Here is a 25,694-nt window from a genome sequence, read left to right on the forward strand (position 1 = left end):
AGGGGAGGCTGCTGCGGGGAGAGGAGGCTGCTACGGGGAGAGGAGGCTGCTGCGCGGAGGGAAGGCTGCTGCGCGGAGGGGAGGCTGCTGCGGGGAGAGGAGGCTGCTGCGGGGAGGGGAGGCTGCTGCGGGGAGGGGAGGCTGCTGCGGGGAGGGGAGGCTGCTGCGCGGAGGGGAGGCTGCTGCGGGGAGAGGAGGCTGCTGCGCGGAGGGGAGGCTGCTGCGGGGAGAGGAGGCTGCTGCGGGGAGGGGAGGCTGCTGCGGGGAGAGGAGGCTGCTGCGGGGAGGGGAGGCTGCTGCGGGGAGGGGAGGCTGCTGCGGGGAGAGGAGGCTGCTGCGGGGAGAGGAGGCTGCTGCGGGGAGTGGAGGCTGCTGCGGGGAGGGGGCCTCTGCGGGGAGAAGAGGCTACTACAGGGAGTGGAGGCTGCTGCGGGGAGAAGAGGCTGCTACGGGGAGAGGAGGCTGCTGCAGAGAGGTGCTGCTGCGGGGGGACAGGAGGCACAGCTACTTTGGTGAGAGGAGGCTGTTGCGGGGAGAGGAGGTGCAGCTGCTGCAGGGAGAGGAGGCTGCTGTATTTTATCCAATAGAACAGGACCAAAAATGATGAAGTCCTGCGGGGACGTTATTAATAAAGGAGCCCTCACCGTTCACCACTAACGTATTGATTAGTCGTTGTCATGGCGTCTGCAGAGCAGAAACATTAATATGCAAAAAAATGAACGCAAAATGGTTTTGTGGTCTCCTACAATAAATGCTGATCCCCTCGAAATATCTGAAAATGGGAAAATGTCATGTACATAGGGCACCATGCTATAGGGCAGCACATTGGCTCAGTGGTTAGCACTGTATCCTGACAGCGCTGGGGTCCTAGATTCAAATCCCATCGAGGACAACGTCTGCAAGGAGTTTATGTTCTCCCACACTCCAAACACTGAGGCTTCGTGCCCACTATGCATTTTTCAAGCGTTTTTGCCGTAGAATTTCCGCAGCAAAAACGCTTGATAATACGTGCCCCATGGTCCCCAATGATAATCTGCTAATGCTGCGGAAATTTCCGCTGCGGATTATCATTGCGGAAAAATCCGCAGCATGTCCATTAATTTTGCGGACACGCAGCGTAATTGCCGCCATTGACTTGCATTGAATCGCATAATATCCGTATGACTACATGTGCACATGTGGATATTAAGCGATTCAATGTGCGGATGGTACCCGGGTCTGGAGAAGAGGAGACTCCCCTTCGGACCTGGGTACCATAGTATCTGTTAAAAAAAGAATTTAAAATAAAAAAAGATTATACTCACCTTCCGATGGCCCCCGGTCTTTTCTCCGCTGCGTCTGGTCTCTTGCACTACTCGCGATGGTCTAAAAGGACCTTTCATGACGTCATTTAGTAGGTGGTCGCGTGACCTGTCACATGACGTCATGAAAGGTCCTTTCACACCACTGCAAGCAGGGCAAGAGACCAGACGCAGCGGAGAAAAGACCGGGGGCCATCGGAAGGTGAGTATAATCTTTATTTTTTTACCATTCTTATTCTTTTTTTTTTTTTTTTTTTTTTAACTATTACTTGGTCACACTATATATGCCGGTTGCATGGATTTATATAGTGTGACCAAGTCGTCAAGCACTTTTCCAGGTGATGCTAAAATCGCTTGATAACCCGCATGCGGAAATGCATGTGAAGAACGCTTGACAAACGCTTCTACCTGGCGGGAAAAACGCATGTAAAATCCGCATGCGTTTTTCATGCCTGGGAGAAGCAGAAAAAATATGCAGCATTTCTGCATCGTGGGCACATAGCCTAAGACATACTGATAGGGAATCTAGATTGTGAGCCAGTGACAGTAAGTGATGACAATGTCTGTAAAGCTCTGTGGAATTAGTGGCACTATATATACGGCCTCTTTCAGACGTCTGGATATTTCTGATGCTGGAAAAAAACAGTATTGGGGATATCCGTGTGCACCTGTGTGACACGTACCGGCGCCTGGGAATCAGCAGTACAGTTAGTGCTTTTCCTAAGCGCCGGGTGCTGAACGCTGCCCTCATCATTGTCCCCTGATTGCACTGTGATCGGAAACGGACACCACACATACCGGATACACTGACATGTGAAAGAGCCCTAACTGAGTAAACTAAATTAAAAAATGTATATTCTGCACCTCTTCCTCTGCTGGATTTCTCTGGGATTGGAACCCAGTGATTGGCTGCAGTGGTCACTTCTGCAATAGTTATGACATCAACAAAGACCTGGGCATTGGTGGAGAGGCATCGCTGGAGAAAAGGCGGTGGGGGAGTAACAGCTGTTTGTAATTGGACAAACCTGTGTGCATATGAAAGTTAGTTCTGGAGACCCCTATAAAGGATCGGGGATAAATACATCAGGGGGCAGTACAGAGATCTCTCCCATGACCTGTTTATACGAAGGATGGTGACAAAGACGAGGGGGCACACTATGCGTCTGGAGGAAAGGAGGTTCCTGCACCAGCATAGAAGGGGATTCTTTACGGTCAGAGCCGTGAGACTCTGGAACTCTCTGGGAGAGGAAGTGGTGATGTCCAACTCACTTAACGAGTTCAAGAGAGGCCTGGATGCCTTTCTTGAGAACAATAAAATTACATCTTATGCTTAGTGATAGTTAATTAATCCAGGGATTTAATCTGACTGCCAGATTGGAGTCGGGAAGTGAATTTTTCCTCAGTGATGTAAATTGGCCTATACCGCATGGGTTTTTTTGCCTTCCCCTGGATCAACGCTGCGGAATAGCTGCAGTGCACAAGAAATAGGCCGAACTGGATGGACGCTTGTCTTTTTTCGGCCTTATAAACTATGTAACTATATACCAACTGCTGGGATCTGGAGATGCGTCTTGAGAGGAGGATCATGTGCTCGACCTCCGCTCCATTTATTGTCTATGTGATTGCTTGTGACTATTTTAGGGGAACCACAATGCAATTTCTCACAGAGTAACCCCATATACATAATACAGTGCTTCTCACCATTATTGGCACCCCTTCATTTTTTTCATAGACTGTACAATATCTTCAGAAATAAATGGAAATGTACCAAAGTTATATCCTCAGGATTTTTTAATGAGTGATCCAAAGTAATACAACAATAAAACATTGTATTTCAACTTCCATGTTGCAATTTCAAAGAAACAACAGAATAACCATTCTGCCATTCTCAATGGCAGAATTCAGCTCACCCCAAAGATTTTCAATGGGATAGAGGTCAGGACTTATTGCTGGCCATGTTAAAGCAAACAGTCCATTTTTTCTTTTTCTTCTACTGCCTGAAACCATTTATATCATTGTGGAGCCTGGTAAAAGATCAGCAAGTCCATTCCTTCATGACCCCAAAGTGCTGCGTCATGAGCAGGAAATCGTGTCCTGAAGTCCATTGGGACGTGGCGGTGCTAACCCCTCCTCAGTCTCACGCTGTCTTCCCAGCACCATCCTCCCGGGGTGACTGACAGATCCATCTCTGCTTTGGGTTAATAAATAGGTCCGATTTCCTTAAAGCTACTACATCATATAAATGGAGGGGTAGTAGAAGTTTCTCTCAGATTCCCTTTAATGACCAGGCAATTTTCTGTTTTTTGTGCTTTCGTTTTTTCCTCTTGTTCCAATAGCCATACCACTTTTTTTTATTTTTCTATCGGTATAATCTACGTAAGAGGCTTGTTTTTTTTTTTTTGCAAGACGAGTTGTAGTTTTGAATGACCTCATAATGTCTTAGAAAACAGGGCGATTTTCCCAGTGTGGTGAAATTGCAAATAGAATCCCAGAAATTCTCCTATTGTTTTGTTTTTCAGCCACGTTCACACGTTCAGTATTCGATCAGTATTTTACATCAGTATTTGTAGCCAAAACCAGGAGAGGAACAATCCGAGGAAAAGTATAATAGAAACACGTCACCACTTCTGCATTTATCACCCACTCCTGGTTTTGGCTTCCAAATACTGATGTAAAATACTGAACGTGTGAACATGGCCTAATACTGATATACATGCATAAATTATACCACCATACCGCACCCATATAATACTGACCAAATACTGAACGTGGCCTTACAGAGTTTATTCTGCAATAAAATGACCTGGTAATAGAACTCTCTGGGTTGGTCCGATTACAGCGATACCGAACTTGTCCAGTTATATTTTTATTATTTCAGTAGTAAAAAAAAATTGGTAAAAATAAATAATATAAAAATATGTTGCGCCATTTTATGAGACTTGTAACTTTTTTATTTTTTTGTTGAAGCTTGTGGTTTTTGTGCTCTGAGTTGACGTTATTGATATAATTTTGGGGGTACATTTACTTTTTGATCGCTTTTTATTGCATTTCTTGGAAAGGTTCGGCGATGAAAATAAGGCAATTTTTGGTGTTACAATTTTTTTTTTCTTTTTGCCTTTAAAATTACTTAATATTTTGATCAGATTTATTTTTTATTTTTGAAGGTAGAAAAGGGGGAGTTATTTAACCTTTTTATAATTTTTTTTTAAAGCATTTTTTTTAATTTTTACTTTTTAGTTCCCTTAGGCTGTGTGCCGAGTATGCGTTTTTCAAGCGTTTCCGCAGCAGCAATTCCGCTGCAGAAACGCTTAAAAAACGCTTGGTAGAAGGTCTGCCATGTTCCCTAATGATAATCCGCATGTGCTGTGCACATGCTGCGGAAATTTCCGCTGCGGATTATCATTGCTGAAAAATCCACAGCACTACCAATTATTCTGCGGAATCGCGGCGTTTTCGCCACCATTGACTTGCATTGAATCGCTTAATATCCGCATCACTACATGTGCACATGCAGATATCTTGCAGTTCAATGTGAGGATGGTACCCGGGTCTGGAGAAGAGGAGACTCCTCCAGACCCAGGTACAATAGTACCTGTAAAAAAAAAGAATAAAATAAAAAATATACATTATACTTACCTACTGATGGCCCCCGTTCTCCATAGCGATGCATCCTGGCTTGCCTGCAGCTCGTGGTGGACTGAAAGGACCTGCGGTGACGTCATTTAGTCATGTGGCGGGTCACGCGACCGCTGACGTCGGCGGTCGCGTGACCCGTCATATGACTAAATGACGTCATGAAAGGTCCTTTTAGTCCACCGCGAGCTGCTGGCAAGCCAGGATGCATCGCTATGGAGAACGGGGGCCATCAGTAGGTAAGTATAATGTATATTTTTTTACCATTCTTTACGGTCACACTATATAAATGCATGCCGTTTGCATGGATTTATATAGTGTGACCAAGTTGTCAAGCACTTTCCAAGTGATGCTAAAATTGCTTGGAAAGCGCTTGACAACCCGCATGCGGAAATGCATGTGAAGAACGCTTCACATCTACTTGTCCCTGGCAGGAAAAACGCATGTACAATCCGCATGTACAATTCGCATGTACAATCCGCATGCTTTTTCCTGCCAGGATGCAGAAACGCTCAGGAAAAAATCCGGAGCATTTCTGCATCGTGGGCACATAGCCTTAAAGTGGTTTTCCCACGAACACAAAGTTGATTTTAATCAATAGATCTTGGAATAATAATAATTCCCACAATTGGGTGTTTTAAAAAAAATGTTCCTGTGCTGAGATAATCTTATAAATGTGCCCCTGCTGTGTACTGTGTAATGGCTGTGTCTGACCATGTACAGAACATGGTCTGATCATACCACAGCTCCTGGGCAGGGGAGGAAGCAAAAGAGTATACAGACAGGACAGCAGAGGATCACAGACGATTCTTTCTTTGAGATAAAACATTGTTTAAAAACAGGCAGGGAAATGTTTTACCTCAAAAAAAGAATCAGCCGCAATCCCATGCTGTAATGTCTGTATACTCTTTTGCTTCCTCCCCTGCCCAGGAGATGTGGTATGATCAGACCATGTTCCTGCACGGTCAGACACAACCATTACACAGCACACATTAGGGACACATGTATAAGATTATCTCAGCACAGCAACATTTTATTTAAACACATCCAATTGTGGAAGTTATTATTATTCCAAGATCTATTGATTAAAATCAACTTTAAAATTAACTTTGTTTGTGGGAAAACCCCTTTAAGGAAGTTGAACCTGCGATGGTTTTATCTTGTACTATATACTTCAGTACTACAGTATATAGGGACAGCACGGTGCTCCTGCGAAGGTCGGCCTGTAGGGGAGGACAGAATGTCATTGGAGGACTGAGATGGCGGCTATGGGGGTCTTCATCTGACCCTCAGCTGATGTGGTAAACCATCGGTTACCCGTGATCACGTTGGAGGGGGAGGGGAATGACGATGTGAGCCTGTGTGCGAGCACGCACTGGGAGTGACAGCATTTAAATCCCGGGGTCCGATCCTGGCAGCGACGCTTAAAGGGGTTGTCCACTACTTTAGATTACCCCCCGAAGCATCCCCCCGGGGCCCCTAAGACTTTTTGTAAAACCTTCCGTTGCAGTTACTGCCTGTGAGTGGTGCTATCACTGGCTGCTCACAGGCATCACGTGACCCCCGGCTGCAACCGGCTCTGACATCTGCTGATGTCACGACAAGTGCTGGCAGCAGCCGGGGGTCTTTTTCTTCCTGGTTCCAAGGTGGATGCCAAGCTGTGGGCGGGGATACCCCCCACGTCACACCCGGCATCCACCACGCGCTCTGCCTCTCCCCATTCATTGGTAAAGTGTGCGGTGGATGATGGGTGTGACGCGGGGAATAACCCCACCCACGACCCTCAGCGTGTCACACCTCACTTGTGACATCAGCACGGGGTCACGTGATGCCTGTGAGCGGACACCGATAGCGCCGCTCACAGGCATTATCTGCAACGGAAGGTATTTACAAAAAGTCTTAGGGACCCGGGGGGGGATACATTTGGGGGGGGGGGGTAGTCTACAGTAGTGCACAACTTCTTTAAATGGTCAAACGCAGCGAGCGAAGCTCAGTTCTCCAGTTAATGGCGGTTCTGGCGACGTTCACATGTGGTCCTGGCTGCCAATGGCTCGGAGCAAGTGACCGCCGGCTGAAGTCCTTGTAAGAGATTGATTAAAAATGTACAAAACGTTACAAATAGTTAAAAATATCTAATCCCCCCGAAAAAGAGTTTTATTTGCCCCCAACCGTAATGAGACGTACAGAACTAAATCTGGTATTTGGTATGGCCGGGTGCGTAATCGTCCGAACTAAAAATCTCCCATAAAGGAAAAAAGAATAAAACACCAGAATTTGTCGCACAAACAAGAAAAAAAAGCGCTGGAGGCGTCGCATGAACCCAGAATGAGAAACTGCCCGACACCAGCGCCATCCAGGGGGAAAAGGTACAAGTGCCAGAAAATGGAGACAAAAATACATTTTATTTATCTTTTTATCTGTTTGGTCACAGAGAACATCTGCTGAGACTTATAGTTCCCACAGCCATTTCCACCTTGCCCCAGCTGAGCAGAGGTGGAGGCAGCGTGCTGGAGATGCAGTTCCTTACTGCAGGCGGTCATAGGGGGATGTGACGGCGTGCTCTGCGGAGTGCGGCCATTTTCTTGGAGTCCTCACCATAGTAAAGTTAATGGACACGTCTCCGGGAATATGGCCGCCGCCGTAGGGGAGGACAGAATGTCAGGACGCAGTTCGTTCTCTTACGCTACGTGCGTTTCGACGCACTTCTAAATTGGCGTCTTTACGTCACGCCGGGGGCGCGGCCTGCTCGGGAAGTTCCGCCTTCGTTGACTGTGCGCATGCTCCGTCCTTAAACACGTGGCTACGAGCGGAGCGGAGTAATGGCGGCAGCAGGCGGCGTGTACGAGCCGCTCCCCCCTCCCTGCGCCCTCTCCCCCGGGAGCCGGGACCTGCTCGCCCTCTCCGGTGTTGACGGGCGGATACAGGTGTGGGACACCCGGGGAGCAGGGCTGAGGAGAGAGTACGTGCCCTCCGCGCATCTCAGTGCGACCTGTACGTGTCTGGCCTGGGCGCCGAGCCGGGGGATCCAGGTGAGGAGCCGGGGCTGCGGGTGAATCCGGTGCGGGGCGGACACGTGTGGAACACGCGGGGACCGGGACACACGTGGCTGCGGCCAGTGGACGAGTCACGTGGGCGACTTTCTGTCACTTGTGGCAAGTGCCCCGTCCTGTGCGCAGCGAGGGGTGACTGTGTGCGGGGACCCGGGAGGGCCCGAGTACTGGGGGGCAACGGAGGGGACAGCATCCAGCCCCGGGTACTGGGGGGCAACGGAGGGGGCAGCATCCAGCCCCGGGTACTGGGGGGCAACGGAGGGGGCAGCATCCAGCCCCGGGTACTGGGGGGCAACGGAGGGGGCAGCATCCAGCCCCGGGTACTGGGGGGCAACGGAGGGGGCAGCATCCAGCCCCGGGTACTGGGGGGCAACGGAGGGGGCAGCATCCAGCCCCGGGTACTGGGGGGCAACGGAGGGGGCAGCATCCAGCCCCGGGTGCTGGGGGGCAACGGAGGGGGCAGCATCCAGCCCCGGGTGCTGGGGGGCAACGGAGGGGGCAGCATCCAGCCCCGGGTGCTGGGGGGCAACGGAGGGGGCAGCATCCAGCCCCGATTACTAGAGGGGGGCAATGACAGCGATCTCAAATGTATGGCCCTGATCTTGTGTAATATGGGGGGCACGGCAGGGATCTACAGTCCCGATCACGTGTACGGCAGTGATCACCTAAATATCTTGTTCTAGGGGGCGCTGTACTGGTATTGATGATGCGGTGCTCACTTGCTCTCTGTCATGTCTGATGGTTTCTTATGAGAATTAATACGTTTATACATTTTCCATGTAAACTTCAGATAAAACAAAAAAGTTATAAAACTTCTAAGACTTAACAGTAGTGAAATGTGTCGGAAAGATGTCGGTGATCAGCAGTGCGGAGGAAGACGTACAGACTGTAAGGGAGATCAGGGGGTACGGGGGCCGCAGTGCATGCCATAACTAAGGGGTTAACCTTAGACCTGTTCGGCCCTCATTGGGGCTAATTTGATGCAGACAATGAGTCTCCACTGATCTGAGGAAGGGGGTCTCTCCCGAGGACGGATGCGCCCTCCACTGCTATATTCCTCCTTTGTGACTGGCTGTAATAGCGGAGGGTCACATGTCCTGGGATCGTCGGTCAGACCCCATGGATCAGCAGCTCACCTGCTGTTCTGTGGATACGACTAAAAATGAGAATAATCCTTGTAGCACCGGGTAGTGGGGTACTGCTCCTACATGTGTGGGCGATGGGGAGCGCCTGTAGGACTGAGAGGTTGTGCTCTGCCGCTGTCATGGTGGAGCAGCCACAATCTGCTGTGAAGTGACCCAAAATGCGTCAATTCCAGGAAGGTGACGCTGGGTGATCAGTGACGTGGCGACACTGCTTGGTGATGGGTAATGGTTGTAGAGTGAGAGGGTGGACACCGGTAACACTAGGGGGCATAGTGTCTGTGGGGGTGACTGATGCTGTGGAAATGTGGGGGCAGTATCATGGGGGTCAGCACATTCTGGAGGGGCAGTCATGTGCTGAATACATCCCTGCCATTAACGACAGTAACAATGTGACGAGAAGCGGCTGCTCCTTCTCGGCTGCTCCTTCTCGGCGACAATATTCGGTCTCCTCCAGACTCTTGGCTGCTTAAGGGAAACACAACGTCTGCCTAGAAGCTGCTGAACCTTATAAAGTAGAGACTGGAAATCCAGTCGTGCGTGAAGTCCCCCTGTGATGTTTCTAGAGGTCGTCACCGTCCAACGACCAGAGAGTATATTATACAGTTGCTACATGGACTGCTCTTAAAGGGGATGTCCATTTATTTTAAAAAAAAAAACATACAAAATAACAATGCTGTCTGTGCTGCACTAGTGATGTCACGTGTAAGATGTGACCGCTGCAGCCAATCACTGAGCTCCGAGGTAGACTGCTGAGCCCACAACGCTATAACTGAGCACCGATGATTTGTGATGGCAGCTTCCTAACAGTACGCCACAATTCACACTCTGTGCTCATTACCAGATCCACCTGTCGCTCTCGGGGAAAGGATCTGACGGGCGCAGAGAAGGCCGTGTGTTGTGTAGGGTGACGGCGTACAGGGCAGCGCAGGCTATCACTGCCTCGCTGTCCTCAGTGCACGCCTGGTTGTGTTTCCATTCACTGATGGCCGTGGTGCTGCGGGATGGCGTGCGGCTGGCTCTCATCATTGGGTGGTTTACATGGCTGATCTTGGGGGTTCTTGTTTCTTTCCAGGAAGCGCACCAGAAAAAACGAAGGAAATCAGAAGCAGCAGATAAAGATGTACAGTACGACCTCCTCACCATCGGCACAGCCACCGGCACCATATTGTTATACAGCATCGTCAGAGGGGAACTACAGAGCAAACTGGTGAGTGCGGGCTCTGACCAAAGGGGGGGGTTGGTGAATACGGGCTCTGTCCGGAAGATGGGGGGGGGGTTGGTGAATACGGGCTCTGTCCGGAAGATGGGGGGGGGGGGGGTGAATACGGGCTCTGTCCGGAAGATGGGGGGGGGTGGGGGGTGAATACGGGCTCTGTCCGGAAGATGGGGGGGGGTGGGGGGTGAATACGGGCTCTGTCCGGAAGATGGGGGGGGGGGTGAATACGGGCTCTGTCCGGAAGATGGGGGGGGGGGGGTGAATACGGGCTCTGTCCGGAAGATGGGGGGGGGGGGGGGGGGTGAATACGGGCTCTGTCCGGAAGATGGGGGGGGGGGGGTGAATACGGGCTCTGTCCGGAAGATGGGGGAGGGGGGTTGGTGAATACGGGCTCTGACCGGAAGATGGGGGGGGGGGGGGGGGGTTGGTGAATACGGGCTCTGACCGGGGGGGTGCAGTTGTCTTCTATCTGCTGCTGAACGCTCGCCTGGGAAATATGGCTGCCAAAACGCCTTTTAAAATCTGATTAACCCTCTGACTCCTGATTGCAGGTGGGCGGCCATGACAGGAGAGTGAACTGCATCCGGTGGCACCAGGAGAACGGTTGCTTGTACAGTTGTTCAGAAGACAAACACATTGTGGAATGGAGCACACAGAGCTACAAAGTAAACTGGTGAGCGAGACGCAGGGGATGGTGGGGGGCGCTGGCGAATGGCCGCCACCATGATCAACCTTTGCTGCATCCAACAACTCCCATCAGGCGTTTACAGGATTTCTGGGAAGTTTCGGTGGACTCGCACGGTCTTCCATGATCGGCACCGTGGCGCAGGCTGCTGCTGCTCATTCTGTGCGCTCTTTCTTCGGCATTTGGAGCGATGTTTCTTGTGCTCCTCTCCCCTTGGACTCACCAGAATCCTCTACACCGGCCCGGTGAGCAGCACACCGTGATCCAGCGCTGTGCGCAGGGCTTCCCATGATGACACCAACAATGGTTTCGCTCTATTCTGAATAGAAATGAAGCTACGTCCTCTTGGCTGTCTGAGCGAGTCTCCTCCCTCCGCTCGCTGCGTGCCTCCACGTTTCCTCCAGCAGGATTTACTGACCGCTCTCTCGTTTCTTCTTTTCCCACCTTCCAAAGCAAATGGAAAGGCGACAACGGCAGCGTCAGCAGCTTGTGTATCAGCCCAGACGGGAAAATGTTGCTGTCTGCAGGACGGACGATCAAACTGTGGGATCTGGAAACCAAAGAAGTCACCAGGGTACGTGACGGGGGGGGATGAGGCTCGGCAGACGCACGATGATGGGCATTACCGCTACTGGCCATGTATGCCATAAAGCACAATACGGCTGTAGCCAAACAAAAGTTCTTCTGTAATGACACTGGGTGTACGGCCGCCATAATGTCTGTGCTGTCGAAAATCCTACTGCGCCCCAAATATCCTAAAACCTTGTATCTTCTGATCGAGCAGCCATGGGACAAAGGCAATCACCGAGCGTCTGCGGGGGACCTTGTAGTCTTTTAAGCTCTTCACACCCCCCCCTCATCTATAGCCTCAGGTACCACCAGTCTGTACTGTGCCACCAGACTCATAAGCTGACATAACCGGGCTCCTGGGCTTTGTCCGCCTGTCCCATGAACTATTCATGGGCGATACGTGGATAACCACTGCTCCGTGGGGCTTCAATCAATGGGAATATGGCTGATTGTAGCAGTCGCTGCTCCCCTGGGGGGCTGCGCGCCGGGCTGCTCCTCTAGCGGCGGCTCCTCTCGGGGGGCCGCGTGTCCGCTACTCCCTGTCTAATGCGTTTCTTCTTCTTTTCAGCAATTTACGGGCCATTCGGCTGCAGTCACCTCACTCATGTTCATACCAGTCCGAACATCTGCAGACCCTCAGGCTCCCCCCGACACCACCGGCCTCTACTTCTTGTCCGGTTCCGTTCACGACCGGTTAATAAGTGTATGGTAAGTTTTGTGCACAGAAAGTTTTGAGATCTCGTCTTGCTGTCAGGAAATGAAAGCCTGTACTGCACTATTGCTTCCTACAACTTGAGGGTCTATTAGTCGTATCCAATCCTCTGCGCTAACGAGCCCGGACTGCACCGATACATTGCAGCAAACACTGCAGCGCAGAGGACCCCCCTCCTGATATCTCACATATTATTATAGCAAATGAAAAGGAAGAAGGTTCTCATTCCCTTACAGCAAGCAGAGATATGTAACTAGAAATGCTCCATATCTGTTCAGTCCTATTATCACTTTGTCCAATTGTGTTTTAGGCAAGTCAGGACCGAAAAGAGGGAGAAGAGCGCGGTCCTCTCCTTCACACTCTCAGAATCTCCCGTCTCTGTAGACCTAGCACCATCCAACAGCAAAGAAGTGGTAAGATCTCTGCTACATGGCAATAATCCAGTGCTGGAGTCTCTGCTGTCTGCATTCTCAGGACCGTCGCTGTGTGTCTCTTATTGTGATGGCGAAATCACTGTGGGCGCTAGAGTCTGCAAGAATATAACTATAATACTGCCCCCTATATACAAGAATATACCTACTATAATACTGCCCCCTATGTACAAGAATATAACTACTATAATACTGCCCCCTATGTACAAGAATATAACTACTATAATACTGCCCCCTATGTACAAGAATATAACTACTATAATACTGCCCCCTATGTACAAGAATATAACTACTATAATACTGCCCCTATGTACAAGAATATAACCACTATAATACTGCCCCCTATGTACAAGAATATAACCACTATAATACTGCCCCCTATGTACAAGAATATAACCACTATAATACTGCCCCCTATGTACAAGAATATAACCACTATAATACTGCCCCCTATGTACAAGAATATAACTACTATAATACTGCCCCGATGTACAAGAATAGAACTACTATAATACTGCTCCTATGTACAAGAATATAACTACTATAATACTGCCCCCTATGTACAGGAATATAACTGCTATAATACTGCCCCCTGTGTATTTCTCCGGTGTATATCACCTGCCCGCTCTTATTGTTGCAGCCTGTGAAGTTGGCCGTTGTTTCCCGGGATGGACAGTTGCACTTATTTGAACACACATTGAATGGGTGAGTGCAGTGTTCGGTGCGGTTGCAGCTGCTCTTAGCAGTGATGTCGTCGTCCGTCTCCACCTCTCTAAGCAGTAAGGAGGTTGGTGAATGCCACCTGTGAGCTTTGTGCTTCCTCTTGGCATTGGGCATACACATTGCATATGTCCTCTGCACCTCTTCCCCCCCCCCCACCCGGTGGGTTTCCCTGGCAGCTTCGGTGATGATACTCCAATATGTGGTTTCCATTGGCTGAGTCTTATGTGAAGACGACATTTCCTTGGCTGTGTCTGAGCGCTGCCCATCACCCCCTCTGCATAGTGGGGGCTCCCTTTAGATTTTTGCGTTCTTGGTGTAATATATATATATTTTTTTTTATCCCCTTTTTCTAGGACCCACAAGAAGCCCCTCGCTCCCACTTGTACAGTACAGATAGCGACGCCAGGCAGTGACGAGGAATCCACGCCGAAGCCGGTGCCCATCCACGCCGCCGGGTTCTGCCCGGACCGGCAGTCGGTGGTGCTGTATTACGGCAGCACCATGCAGCCGCTGATTGAGAAAGTGGTACGTCACGCGGAGGCTTAAAGGACTTGTCCAGTTCCTCATCGTTGTGTAGCGGAAATTAAGCAGTTTTGTAACAGATGTTTTGTCTTGCTGTCAGTGAATGGAATGACGGAGGTGGTAGGGATTTAAACTGGAGAATGCGCACAAAGTAATAAGTTGTAAAATAAAACCAAGCCTCTAACACCAGACAAACGTGAAGAATAAGAAGTCAAAAATCTCCAATTTTATGGAACTGACACATTGTAACGAGTTGCTCAGTAACGGATTAGAACTCGGACCCTCAATAATTGTGTTCTGTACTGGTTATCGCCTCCTGATCTGTCTGCTGTAACTTTTGCCTTCTTTTTTTTTTTTTTTAAGGTCCTGAAGACGGACGAGCCGCACGTATGTTTAGTCCGAGACATCCAGAAGACACTGACGCTCCGGAAAGAGACGACTGTGACCAAGGTGAGAGGATGATGCCATCCCGTGTCCCTGAGATGCATTATGGCTGCTTTCGCACAGGAGACCACGACCGGTCCTTACATCACGTGGTCTGTACTTTGATGTGTGAATCCGGCCTAACTCTTCGTCTGACCTCCAGTTGAACTTTTTTCTGCTTGAAGTGGCTGATAACAGGGAGCACTAGTTTGAATTTCAGGGCTGTTACACCACCTGCGACGCTGCTCTGTGCAGACTGTTTGGCTGTGATGATCTGCAGAGAACGGTTTCGCATCTTACCTGAATTGCCGTGATGTGTCCTCTCTTGGCTGTCTGAGCTCAGTCTGCACAGGAAACGGGCTTCTGGCACTTGCAGTTCGCCTCATGCACTGCTTGAGGTTGGCAAGGCAGCGACTGGTTGACTTCCGGCCACTTTAATGCTGAAGCTTGCTGGTTGTGCACGTTTCGCATACTAGGAGTCCTCTGGGGCGACCATCCTGCATTACATATTGATCATCCGCTCTTAACAGGTGAAAACTCCAGTTGTCAAACCAGCACAGACCACCGTACTCGTCCCCGGAATCCCAGGTCACAGCGCCACCGCGACCGCCGTGTCTTCCAAATCTGAGAGGCGGGAAGGAAAAAGGAAACCCGGTGACAAGGAGGTGAGCTGCTTCATAAGGACTCGTCAGAAAGGCTTATAATGGTATTGTACTACTACACCCATTGGATCACCAATGACTGCCATGTCCTCACAAGCCCATGGCACTGAAAAGGTGTTCTGTTTGCCAGTGACATACCTTACTGATCCTGAGTTACCTCCTATATTCTACTCCAGAGCTGCACTCACTATTCTGCTGGTGCAGTCACTGTGTACATACATTACTGATCCTGAGTTACCTCCTGTATTATACTCCAGAGCTGCACTCACTATTCTGCTGGTGCAGTCACTGTGTACATACATTACATTACTGATCCTGAGTTACATCCTGTATTATACTCCAGAGCTGCACTCACTATTCTGCTGGTGCAGTCACTGTGTACATACATTACATTACTGATCCTGAGTTACATCCTGTATTATACTCCAGAGATGCACTCACTATTCTGCTGGTGCAGTCACTGTGTACATACATTACATTACTGATCCTGAGTTACATCCTGTATTATACCCCAGAGCTGCACTCACTATTCTGCTGGTGCAGTCACTGTGTACATACATTACTGATCCTGAGTTACATCCTGTGTTATACTCCAGAGCTGCATTCACTATTCTGCTGGTGCAGTCACTCTGTACATACATTACATTACTGATCCTGAGTTACATCCTGTATTATACTCCAGAGCTGCACTCACTATTCTGCTGGTGCAGTCACTGTGTACATACATTACATTACTGATCCTGAGTTACGTCCTGTATTATACTCCAGAGCTGCACTCACTATTCTGCTTGGCTGTCAGTTTTCTCGTGCACTTTCCCGCGCTCGCTGTGATGATCAGTCTGGTTTCGATTGTTTCGGACTCGTGACGACGCTCCTCTTGGCTGTCTGAGCGGAGCTGCGGATCTTTGTAGGGAGCGCTCCCCTGAATTTGGTCCTCACCGATCCCTCATCTTAGAGGAATTCTCCATACCCTTCTCCTTGTTTCTCGCAGATCAGCATTGAGGACAGACTTGGTGCTATGGACATCGACCGTCCTTCAGTCCCCACCAAAAGTGGTCTGCCGCAGACGGACAGCTTCTCTGTGCTCCTCGTCCAGGGTCTGGAGAGCAACGACAGCAACATCTTAAATGTAAGGATGGGGCAGAGCGCGACTGGGTGACGCCTCATCTGCACCGGTGCTTATGTCTCTTATTTATTTTTTTCTGTTCACAGAAAGTTTTTCAGACAAAGATTGACTCGATGATCAAGAAAACTGTGGCCAGGATCCCGGTGTACTCGGTCATCCCACTGGTGCATGAGGTGAGGACGTGAGCCGGGCTGCAGTGCCACCACCATGCTCAGGCTCTGTGGTGCTGCAGTACCAGGCATGGGCTAGAGAGGGCGCTGGTGATGGTAGCAGGGTATAAATCTTCAATTCTCTGGTTGGCGGAAGAGCACCGGCTCCATCCTTGCATCTCCAGCTGATTGACCATTTTATATTTGTGCTTTTGCTCCCCTTTCCTGGTCCATACCCAATTTTTATTTATCTGTCCCCTGAGCTTCACAGGAGGAACCAAAATGGCAGCGACGGGGGTCTTCATCAGATTTCTGGCTGTCATGGTAACCTATTGTCCCCCACGATTGCATAGCGGGTCGTCAATGGGAGCCAGTAACTGCTCTTTAAATGCCGCTCTTAAAGATCGACAGCAGCATTTAAGTAGTTAACTGCAGCAATCGGAGCTCAGCTCCTGAGACCCCGGCAATATGCAGTAGCCCCTACACCGAAGCCTCTTCCCTGTGCCAGTCATTGCATTGGTTGACCATCCAAAATAGAGTTCAATTTAAACTTATCACGCTTACCCACAAAGCGCTCCATGCTTCAGTACCCCCCTACATCTCCTCCCTTGTCTGTCTACCACCCTACACGTGCCCTCCGTTCTGCCAGTGACTTAAAACTAAAATCCTGCATAATCCGAACTTCCCACTATATCTGCATCCTCCTAGATGCCGATACCGGTGAAAGCGATGATGGAGGAAGGAGCGTCAGCTGACTACTGTGGCACTGTACCTCTAGTGGTATGCCCACTGTCTAGTCGTGCTGTGACCTCTATATAGTTTCTGCACTGAATGCTATATACTTCTATGGCAATCTGTGTATCTGAAGAAGGCCTAAACGGAGACTGAATTCTAAATGGATATTATACTGTATGGAGGACTGTGTGTGTTGGGGGTGGGGGCATTTTTTGTTGTGGGGTGGGATTGAGGTAAGAGGGTACAGTGCATACTGTACCTGTGGAGGAATTCACTCTAGGGGTATCCTACTGTTTGGGGGCACTTCCATTGGGCCATCTGCTTTTTACTGCTCTTACAAAACTTATTATATTCCAATGTTTTATTCTAAGATCTATTAATTAAGATACTTTTTGATAAGACGGCCTCTTTTGAACTTTGTTTCCATATGAAAAAGTTTGTTATATTTGATTATAAGGAAAAACGTCCTGAATTGTAGAATTTTTTTTAAATAAATATCACTGTTGGCAGCGACTTTGTCCAAACGTTTAGTTTTTGCCCTCTGTAGGAGTGACATCCCTGTCTAGGACCTGACAAGAGCCGACCTCTCTCTCCTGATGATTTGCTACAATGTATCAGTGCAGGGGAATCAGCACAGTGAGATTTTGTTCTAATGGTGTTTTTTTGTTTTGTTTTTTTTAGCTCACGAAAAGATTACAAGGACACCCCAACAAGTGAGCGGACCCCCATACTTTGTGTTTGGACACTTCACGTGTCTACACGCCATTTTCTGTTTGCTGCTGAGCTCCCTAATCCTTCCACACACACCTCTCCTGAAATGCTCTGTGCTGCTGAGCTCCCTAATCCTTCCACACACACCTCTCCTGAAATGCTCTGTGCTGCTGAGCTCCCTAATCCTTCCACACACACCTCTCCTGAAATGCTCTGTGCTGCTGAGCTCCCTAATCCTTCCACACACACCTCTCCTGAAATGCTCTGTGCTGCTGAGCTCCCTAATCCTTCCACACACACCTCTCCTGAAATGCTCTGTGCTGCTGAGCTTCCCTAATCCTTCCACACACACCTCTCCTGAAATGCTCTGTGCTGCTGAGCTCCCTAATCCTTCCACACACACCTCTCCTGAAATGCTCTGTGCTGCTGAGCTCCCTAATCCTTCCACACACACCTCTCCTGAAATGCTCTGTGCTGCTGAGCTCCCTAATCCTTCCACACACCTCTCCTGAAATGCTCTGTGCTGCTGAGCTCCCTAATCCTTCCACACACACCTCTCCTGAAATGCTCTGTGCTGCTGAGCTCCCTAATCCTTCCACACACACCTCTCCTGAAATGCTCTGTGCTGCTGAGCTCCCTAATCCTTCCACACACACCTCTCCTGAAATGCTCTGTGCTGCTGAGCTCCCTAATCCTTCCACACACCTCTCCTGAAATGCTCTGTGCTGCTGAGCTCCCTAATCCTTCCACACACACCTCTCCTGAAATGCTCTGTGCTGCTGAGCTCCCTAATCCTTCCACACACACCTCTCCTGAAATGCTCTGTGCTGCTGAGCTCCCTAATCCTTCCACACACACCTCTCCTGAAATGCTCTGTGCTGCTGAGCTCCCTAATCCTTCCACACACACCTCTCCTGAAATGCTCTGTGCTGCTGAGCTCCCTAATCCTTCCACACACACCTCTCCTGAAATGCTCTGTGCTGCTGAGCTCCCTAATCCTTCCACACACACCTCTCCTGAAATGCTCTGTGCTGCTGAGCTCCCTAATCCTTCCACACACACCTCTCCTGAAATGCTCTGTGCTGCTGAGCTCCCTAATCCTTCCACACACACCTCTCCTGAAATGCTCTGTGCTGCTGAGCTCCCTAATCCTTCCACACACACCTCTCCTGAAATGCTCTGTGCTGCTGAGCTCCCTAATCCTTCCACACACACCTCTCCTGAAATGCTCTGTGCTGCTGAGCTCCCTAATCCTTCCACACACACCTCTCCTGAAATGCTCTGTGCTGCTGAGCTCCCTAATCCTTCCTCACACACCTCTCCTGAAATGCTCTGTGCTGCTGAGCTCCCTAATCCTTCCACACACACCTCTCCTGAAATGCTCTGTGCTGCTGAGCTCCCTAATCCTTCCTCACACACCTCTCCTGAAATGCTTTGTGCTGCTGAGCTCCCTAATCCTTCCTCCTGTGTGCCCCCCTGATGTCATCCTCTTCTCTCCGCAGTGCCATACTGATGGTGCGCTGGCTGAAGGCCGTCCTGGTGCATCACGCCTCCTACCTGTCCACCGTAAGTTTGGCTCCTCCTGCTGGCCGCTGGGTGTCTTGACTCCTTCCCGCCGCTCCTGACGTCTCTGCTTTCTTGCAGCTGCCGGATTTGGTGCCGCAGTTGGGCGCCCTGTATCAGCTGATGGAGACGCGGGTGAAGACCCTACAGAAGATGTCGCGTCTGAGTGGGAAGCTTTACCTGCTCATCACACAGGTGAGTGCTGCCGGGGCGGCCGCCCACAGAGAAGCATGCTGGAAGAGAAGCCGCCGGGAGAGGGGGGGGGGTGTGGGGTGCCATACAGTCGGCACCTGAGTGTTTAACCCCTTCAGCACTGCTGTCGGTCACTGAGGACGGAGTTTGAGGTCCCGGGTGCTGCGTCTGTCCGTCAGGCGGGCTCATGTTTATGGGAGACTTGATTTGTCTTGTATCCTGCTGTTCAGAATATCGCAGGTCCCGATTCCATGTGGAAACGAGTTCAAAACGCAAAAAATAACAAAATTGGCTTAAAAAAAAAAAATACATTTTCCCCTTCTGTTCCTAAAAATGCAAAAAGGCAGTAATCAGTGTACGGACCTCAAAGCCCGCAGCCCGGAGCACGCCGACTCCTCATCTCTATTCAGGGGAATAAAGTTACAGGGCTCAAAAAAAGTCGCTATTTTTATTTTTTTTCCCTTTAAAACCATTAAACGCTGTCAGTCTGGTGTCACCGTGTTCCTACTGACGACAAGAATTGCCTTTTTTTTTTTTTTTGTTCCCACTTTCCCCTGGTTTTTCAGAACACTTTATGGTAATGTGAATAGTGGCACAAAGAATCTAATACGGTTACAGGGACAGAAGGGTAAAAGGTTACGGCTCTTATAAAAAGAGGAAAAAAATATGAAAGCATGAAAACTGGGGGTCGTCAGGTTGTGGGGGTCCTGTGCAGACTGACTGTGATGACATGAAGAGAAAGGTTTCGCATCTCACCTGATGTGCAGTGATGAGGTCTCTTGGCTGTCTGAGCTCAGTCTGCACCCGGCGGTGGGGGGTTACGGGATCTGTCTGAGCTCTGTCTGCACCCGGTGGGGGGGTTACGGGATCTGTCTGAGCTCAGTCTGCACCCGGTGGGGGGGTTACGGGATCTGTCTGCACCCGGTGGGGGGGTTACAGGATCTGTCTGAGCTCTGTCTGCACCCGGCGGGGCGGGGGGGGGGGGGTTACGGGATCTGTCTGCACCCGGCAGGGGGGTTACGGGATCTATCTGAGCTCAGTCTGCACCCGGTGGGGGGGTTACGGGATCTGTCTGCACCCGGTGGGGGGGTTACGGGATCTGTCTGCACCCGGCGGTGGGGGGTTACGGGATCTGTCTGAGCTCAGTCTGCTCCCGGTGGGGGGGTTACAGGATCTATCTGAGCTCAGTCTGCTCCCGGTGGGGGGGTTACAGGATCTATCTGAGCTCAGTCTGCTCCCGGTGGGGGGGTTACGGGATCTATCTGAGCTCTGTCTGCACCCGGTGGGGGGGGGGTTACGGGATCTGTCTGCACCCGGTGGGGGGGGGGTTACGGGATCTGTCTGCACCCGGTGGGGGGGGGGTTACGGGATCTGTCTGCACCCGGTGGGGGGGGGTTACGGGATCTGTCTGCACCCGGTGGGGGGGGGTTACGGGATCTGTCTGCACCCGGTGGGGGGGGGTTACGGGATCTGTCTGCACCCGGTGGGGGGGGTTACGGGATCTGTCTGCACCCGGTGGGGGGGGGTTACGGGATCTGTCTGCACCCGGTGGGGGGGGTTACGGGATCTGTCTGCACCCGGTGGGGGGGTTACGGGATCTGTCTGCACCCGGCAGTGGGGGGTTACGGGATCTGTATGAGCTCAGTCTGCACCCGGTGGGGGGGTTACGGGATCTATCTGAGCTCAGTCTGCTCCCGGTGGGGGGGTTACGGGATCTATCTGAGCTCAGTCTGCTCCCGGTGGGGGGGTTACGGGATCTGTCTGCACCCGGCGGGGGGGGGTTACGGGATCTGTCTGCACCCGGCGGGGGGGGGGGTTGTTACGGGATCTGTCTGCACCCGGTGGGGGGGTTACGGGATCTATCTGAGCTCAGTCTGCACCCGGTGGGGGGGTTACGGGATCTGTCTGCACCCGGTGGGGGGGTTACGGGATCTGTCTGCACCCGGCGGTGGGGGGTTACGGGATCTGTCTGAGCTCAGTCTGCTCCCGGTGGGGGGGTTACAGGATCTATCTGAGCTCAGTCTGCTCCCGGTGGGGGGGTTACAGGATCTATCTGAGCTCAGTCTGCTCCCGGTGGGGGGGTTACGGGATCTATCTGAGCTCTGTCTGCACCCGGTGGGGGGGGGGTTACGGGATCTGTCTGCACCCGGTGGGGGGGGGGTTACGGGATCTGTCTGCACCCGGTGGGGGGGGGGTTACGGGATCTGTCTGCACCCGGTGGGGGGGGGGTTACGGGATCTGTCTGCACCCGGTGGGGGGGGGTTACGGGATCTGTCTGCACCCGGTGGGGGGGGGTTACGGGATCTGTCTGCACCCGGTGGGGGGGGGTTACGGGATCTGTCTGCACCCGGTGGGGGGGGTTACGGGATCTGTCTGCACCCGGTGGGGGGGGGTTACGGGATCTGTCTGCACCCGGTGGGGGGGGTTACGGGATCTGTCTGCACCCGGCAGTGGGGGGTTACGGGATCTGTATGAGCTCAGTCTGCACCCGGCAGTGGGGGGTTACGGGATCTGTATGAGCTCAGTCTGCACCCGGTGGGGGGGTTACGGGATCTATCTGAGCTCAGTCTGCTCCCGGTGGGGGGGTTACGGGATCTATCTGAGCTCAGTCTGCTCCCGGTGGGGGGGTTACGGGATCTGTCTGCACCCGGCGGGGGGGGGTTACGGGATCTGTCTGCACCCGGCGGGGGGGGGGGGGTTACGGGATCTGTCTGCACCCGGTGGGGGGGTTACGGGATCTATCTGAGCTCAGTCTGCTCCCGGTGGGGGGGGTTACGGGATCTGTCTGCACCCGGCGGGGGGGGGGGGGGGTTACGGGATCTGTCTGAGCTCAGTCTGCTCCCGGTGGGGGGGGGTACAGAATTCGGCTGTGGATTAGGTCCCTAGGGTTGGGCTACGAGGGAGACGCTGGGTCCTATAAGGTGCATTCTCTTCACGTTGCAATACTCTTGTTTTTCCACCAGGTGTCAGCAGCCGAGATCTCTCAGAGGATAAAAGCCAATCAGGAGGCCAAGGTTGTGTACGAAGAAGGTAGGAACGGAGGTGACGCCGTCACTTACCTGCAGATCAGAGGACCCTCTTAAAAATAAGTATCACATGTTCTATGTCAAAGTGTCGAGATAGATTGTATACATCTGTATTCTTCTCACCTGGACTCAGCAGCCTGCTCTCCAGACTGATACGACTGTAACAAACCCTCAGCTGTGAGCAGTGTTGGGTCTGTACAGGTGTGCGGCCTCTGGATGGGCATACAACTTGTGTCACCATCACTGCTTTTGCTGCTTGTGAACAAGTTTTATTAAAGGTTGTAGAAGTTTGTGTCGTCTGATAAAGCTTTAGTCGCAGAGACCCCCTCCTGGGAGCGTTACACCTCTGACTCTGGGGGGCGGCTGTAGATGATTATTGGGTCAGATTTACATTTTTCTGTGTTAAAGGTGCCTTCATGGTGTTGGTAATTATTAAAGGGGTCCTCGGCATTGATCTTACATATATGGGGTCCGGGTTCCCATCTCTAATCTTAATGTTCCTCTTTCTGCTCTGGGGTTAAGGATCACTTTTTTTTTTTTTTTTCCTTTCAGAGTCTTCAGACGATGAGTCCGGTGATGAGGAACACAAGATGGACTCTGATGTAAGTACCAGACATTCATAGCGGAGGCTCTCCAACCTGCTGCAGAACTACAACACCCAGGAAGCCCTGACTACTGCATGTTTAGAGATTTCTCCCAATGTCCTTTATCTGGCAGTGATTGATTGATGGATCCACTGATGGATTGCAGAGGTGGCCGGTAACCTAGGCAGCAATCAATAAACTATAGAACTAAAAATCCCTTAGTTCTTTAAAGGAGAAGATTATTAATAAGCATTATATAGAAGGATAACCCTTTTTAAGGTTCAAAGTGTGTGGCATTAAGGGGTTAAACAACTTTCGTGGGGGCATTTTGATTATTTCTAGGTGAAATTTGTATTGTGGGGGTGCAGTTCTATATTTCAACCACTGGGTGGCAATGTTGTGCCACAGCTCAGTTCGTTGCAGCAGTGACACCTGGTGGTGAAATCTGAATGTGCAGTTTTCTGTTATATTATCTTAGAAGTAAAGTTACAGCCAGATTATTTTTTTTTTTCCCCTCTTTTAGGAGAGCTGGGAAGAGGAAGGTGATGAGGAAGCAGAGACAGGAGAGGAATCTGAAGAGGAGGATTCGGAAGAAGAGATGAATGTGGACAAAGTTAACGGGGATTCAGACGCCGACCTTGGGAATGAAAGTGAAGAGGAATAACTTTTCTCCCATATGGTGGACGATTGCTCAAAGGTGCCCGTCTGTCAATGTACAGACTGTGGACGGAAAATGGCGGCAGCGTCAGGACCGAGCGCGAGCAAACTGAATGTTCCTATAACCGTGTCTGCCTTTCTGAGAATCCCACCCGCCCTACCTGTTCTCCGGGTCTTCTCAACAACTAGTCACACAACGTCCACAGATGCTTTATGTTCTGGACTATATTGCCACCTTCCATATTTTTTTTCTTTTACCCCTTCCTTGCGGGTTTTACAAAATAGACAGGAGAATACTACATTCTGCGGCGGCGGCAGCGTGCGGTTTTATATTTTCCACTGACGATTTTTTGACGCAAAGCACTCAGCGAGTCTGTGAAAGAAAGCGTAAAAAAAAAACATTTCATAAAGCGATCGCTAATATAGAGGGGGAAAAAATGGCGACCACCTCTGCGCCAACCAATTTTATGGTTTAGTTGCCGATCAATATGCAGCAGGCCGAGACCTTCACTATATAATCAGTTTTGACTATTAAAATATTTAATTTTTATTCAGATTTTTTTTTTTTTTCTTTTCTTTTAAATGAAGCAAAAAAAAGTTTTTTGTTTGTTCAAAAAGTTGCGTTGTCTTCAGGCTGCAGTGCGCCCAGTAACCTCCAGGATAATGTACAGTATATTTGTCTATATCTGAAGTTAATGGCAAGACAATATCGCCACCTTTGTAAAGTGAATAAAAAACAAATTCTAGTTCTCCTTTACTCCCCCGCGGTCCTTGTGCTGCTTTTATCGGTCCTGGGAGAGGAGATGGCGACACTCAGGGAGCGGAGAGCAAACTGGAAACCAAGGCTGGGAAGGATAATCCGGGCTGGTGACGTCACAGCTGTCTGGGGGGCACTTCAGGGGGGGTCTCAGCGATCAGCACAGGGCAGGTTATCACCTATGGAAATAATCTCCCCACAGTGACAAGTTCTTCAAATTTTCAACCAACTTTTGTATTTCTGTTCTTCACCATTTGCTGGATCTCTGCTTACAGTCACTGACTTGGATCTTTTACAGTGTAATGATCATGCAATTATTTTTATATATAATGCACTCTGCCAATCGCTGGGGGTCTCAGGACCAGCTGTGACATACACGGTGGGCTTGCAGAGCGGTGGATGGATGCATAGACTCGGCCTGTGAAGCGTCGATCCCTTGAAGGGGACGGTCTCTCCCAATGAAAGCGTCTGAACAAAGGGGCTTATTGGCGAAATTGTGGCGTTAACATGTATGTCATACACCCATAGACTGACCCCAGACATCCCCCTTTAAATGGACACGTGCAGAAGCTTTAATGCAGAGTCCTCGCTCTCCACCTCTGCAGCCTCACCTTCTACAGCATTTTGCATCATGACCACTCGCAGCGAGTCCTGACACCCGGGGTTGTATGGTTCTGTTAAACTGTATCTAACAAATCCTTAAAGGGGTTCTCCTGTGTAAAGAAGTAATCACCCACAGAGGATAGGTGACTACTTGTGGATCGGCAGACTGTGGCACTACTCTCCCCATCCGGATGAAGCGGCGCTGCCCACGACGGACCTCCGCTGCCCAGGCCGGGCCTCCGCTCCATTCATTCCTTTTGGCGCTGACATTCCACAGGGAATGAATGGAGGGGCAGATAATGATATCGTTTAGCCCTAAGGACCTGTGCACACCCGCATGTATTCAGAGACCTCCTTACAATTCTTCTGCCTTTTCTCCTCACCCATGACAGCACCTTTATATTCCTGCTGGGTGTGAGACTCAGCTTATCACAAGTGGAAGTTGGGTCTGCTGCGGGGGTCCTCGTTGTTTCGGATGGGGGTGGGGGGCGCCGCTAAAAACTTTAGACTAGAACAAT

General features: G+C 50.6%; 1 protein-coding gene and 5 non-coding genes across 6 annotated transcripts; all 6 read left to right on the plus strand.

Annotated features, from left to right (window-relative positions):
- Positions 1-7,677: 7,677 nt before the first annotated feature.
- Positions 7,678-24,366, plus strand: WDR43 (WD repeat domain 43). The gene is made up of 18 exons (XM_073671785.1): positions 7,678-7,963; positions 10,202-10,336; positions 10,897-11,018; positions 11,484-11,604; positions 12,169-12,308; positions 12,623-12,725; positions 13,384-13,448; positions 13,820-13,991; positions 14,352-14,438; positions 14,942-15,076; positions 16,065-16,202; positions 16,286-16,372; positions 17,765-17,796; positions 19,297-19,360; positions 19,439-19,552; positions 22,513-22,579; positions 23,128-23,177; positions 23,683-24,366. The coding sequence occupies exons 1-18, from the start codon at positions 7,754-7,756 to the stop codon at positions 23,821-23,823; spliced, it is 1,983 nt and encodes a 660-aa protein (XP_073527886.1). The 5' UTR covers positions 7,678-7,753; the 3' UTR covers positions 23,824-24,366.
- Positions 11,314-11,391, plus strand: LOC141260653 (small nucleolar RNA SNORD53/SNORD92). Its single transcript, XR_012319380.1, has one exon. It is a non-coding gene; the product is annotated as a small nucleolar RNA SNORD53/SNORD92 (small nucleolar RNA).
- Positions 13,643-13,725, plus strand: LOC141260656 (small nucleolar RNA SNORD53/SNORD92). The gene has a single exon (XR_012319383.1). It is a non-coding gene; the product is annotated as a small nucleolar RNA SNORD53/SNORD92 (small nucleolar RNA).
- Positions 14,673-14,752, plus strand: LOC141260654 (small nucleolar RNA SNORD53/SNORD92). The gene has a single exon (XR_012319381.1). It is a non-coding gene; the product is annotated as a small nucleolar RNA SNORD53/SNORD92 (small nucleolar RNA).
- LOC141260655 (small nucleolar RNA SNORD53/SNORD92) lies at positions 15,896-15,966 on the plus strand. The gene has a single exon (XR_012319382.1). It is a non-coding gene; the product is annotated as a small nucleolar RNA SNORD53/SNORD92 (small nucleolar RNA).
- Positions 20,267-20,344, plus strand: LOC141260658 (small nucleolar RNA SNORD53/SNORD92). Its single transcript, XR_012319384.1, has one exon. It is a non-coding gene; the product is annotated as a small nucleolar RNA SNORD53/SNORD92 (small nucleolar RNA).
- Positions 24,367-25,694: the final 1,328 nt, after the last annotated feature.

The sequence above is a fragment of the Phyllobates terribilis genome, unplaced genomic scaffold (genome assembly GCF_046119375.1).
Source record: "Phyllobates terribilis strain yellow unplaced genomic scaffold, ASM4611937v1 Scaffold_3__8_contigs__length_932513732, whole genome shotgun sequence".
Lineage (NCBI taxonomy): Eukaryota > Metazoa > Chordata > Amphibia > Anura > Dendrobatidae > Phyllobates > Phyllobates terribilis.

What these genes read in the sequence shown, in the direction of transcription:
- WDR43 (XM_073671785.1), top strand. Translation starts at nt 7,754, where the DNA reads ATGGCGGCAGCAGGCGGCGTGTACGAGCCGCTCCCCCCTCCCTGCGCC. An exon ending in GGGAACTACAGAGCAAACTG is followed by an intron (nt 10,337 to 10,896) that starts GTGAGTGCGGGC and finishes TCCTGATTGCAG; the next exon opens with GTGGGCGGCCATGACAGGAG. An exon ending in AAACCAAAGAAGTCACCAGG is followed by an intron (nt 11,605 to 12,168) that starts GTACGTGACGGG and finishes TCTTCTTTTCAG; the next exon opens with CAATTTACGGGCCATTCGGC.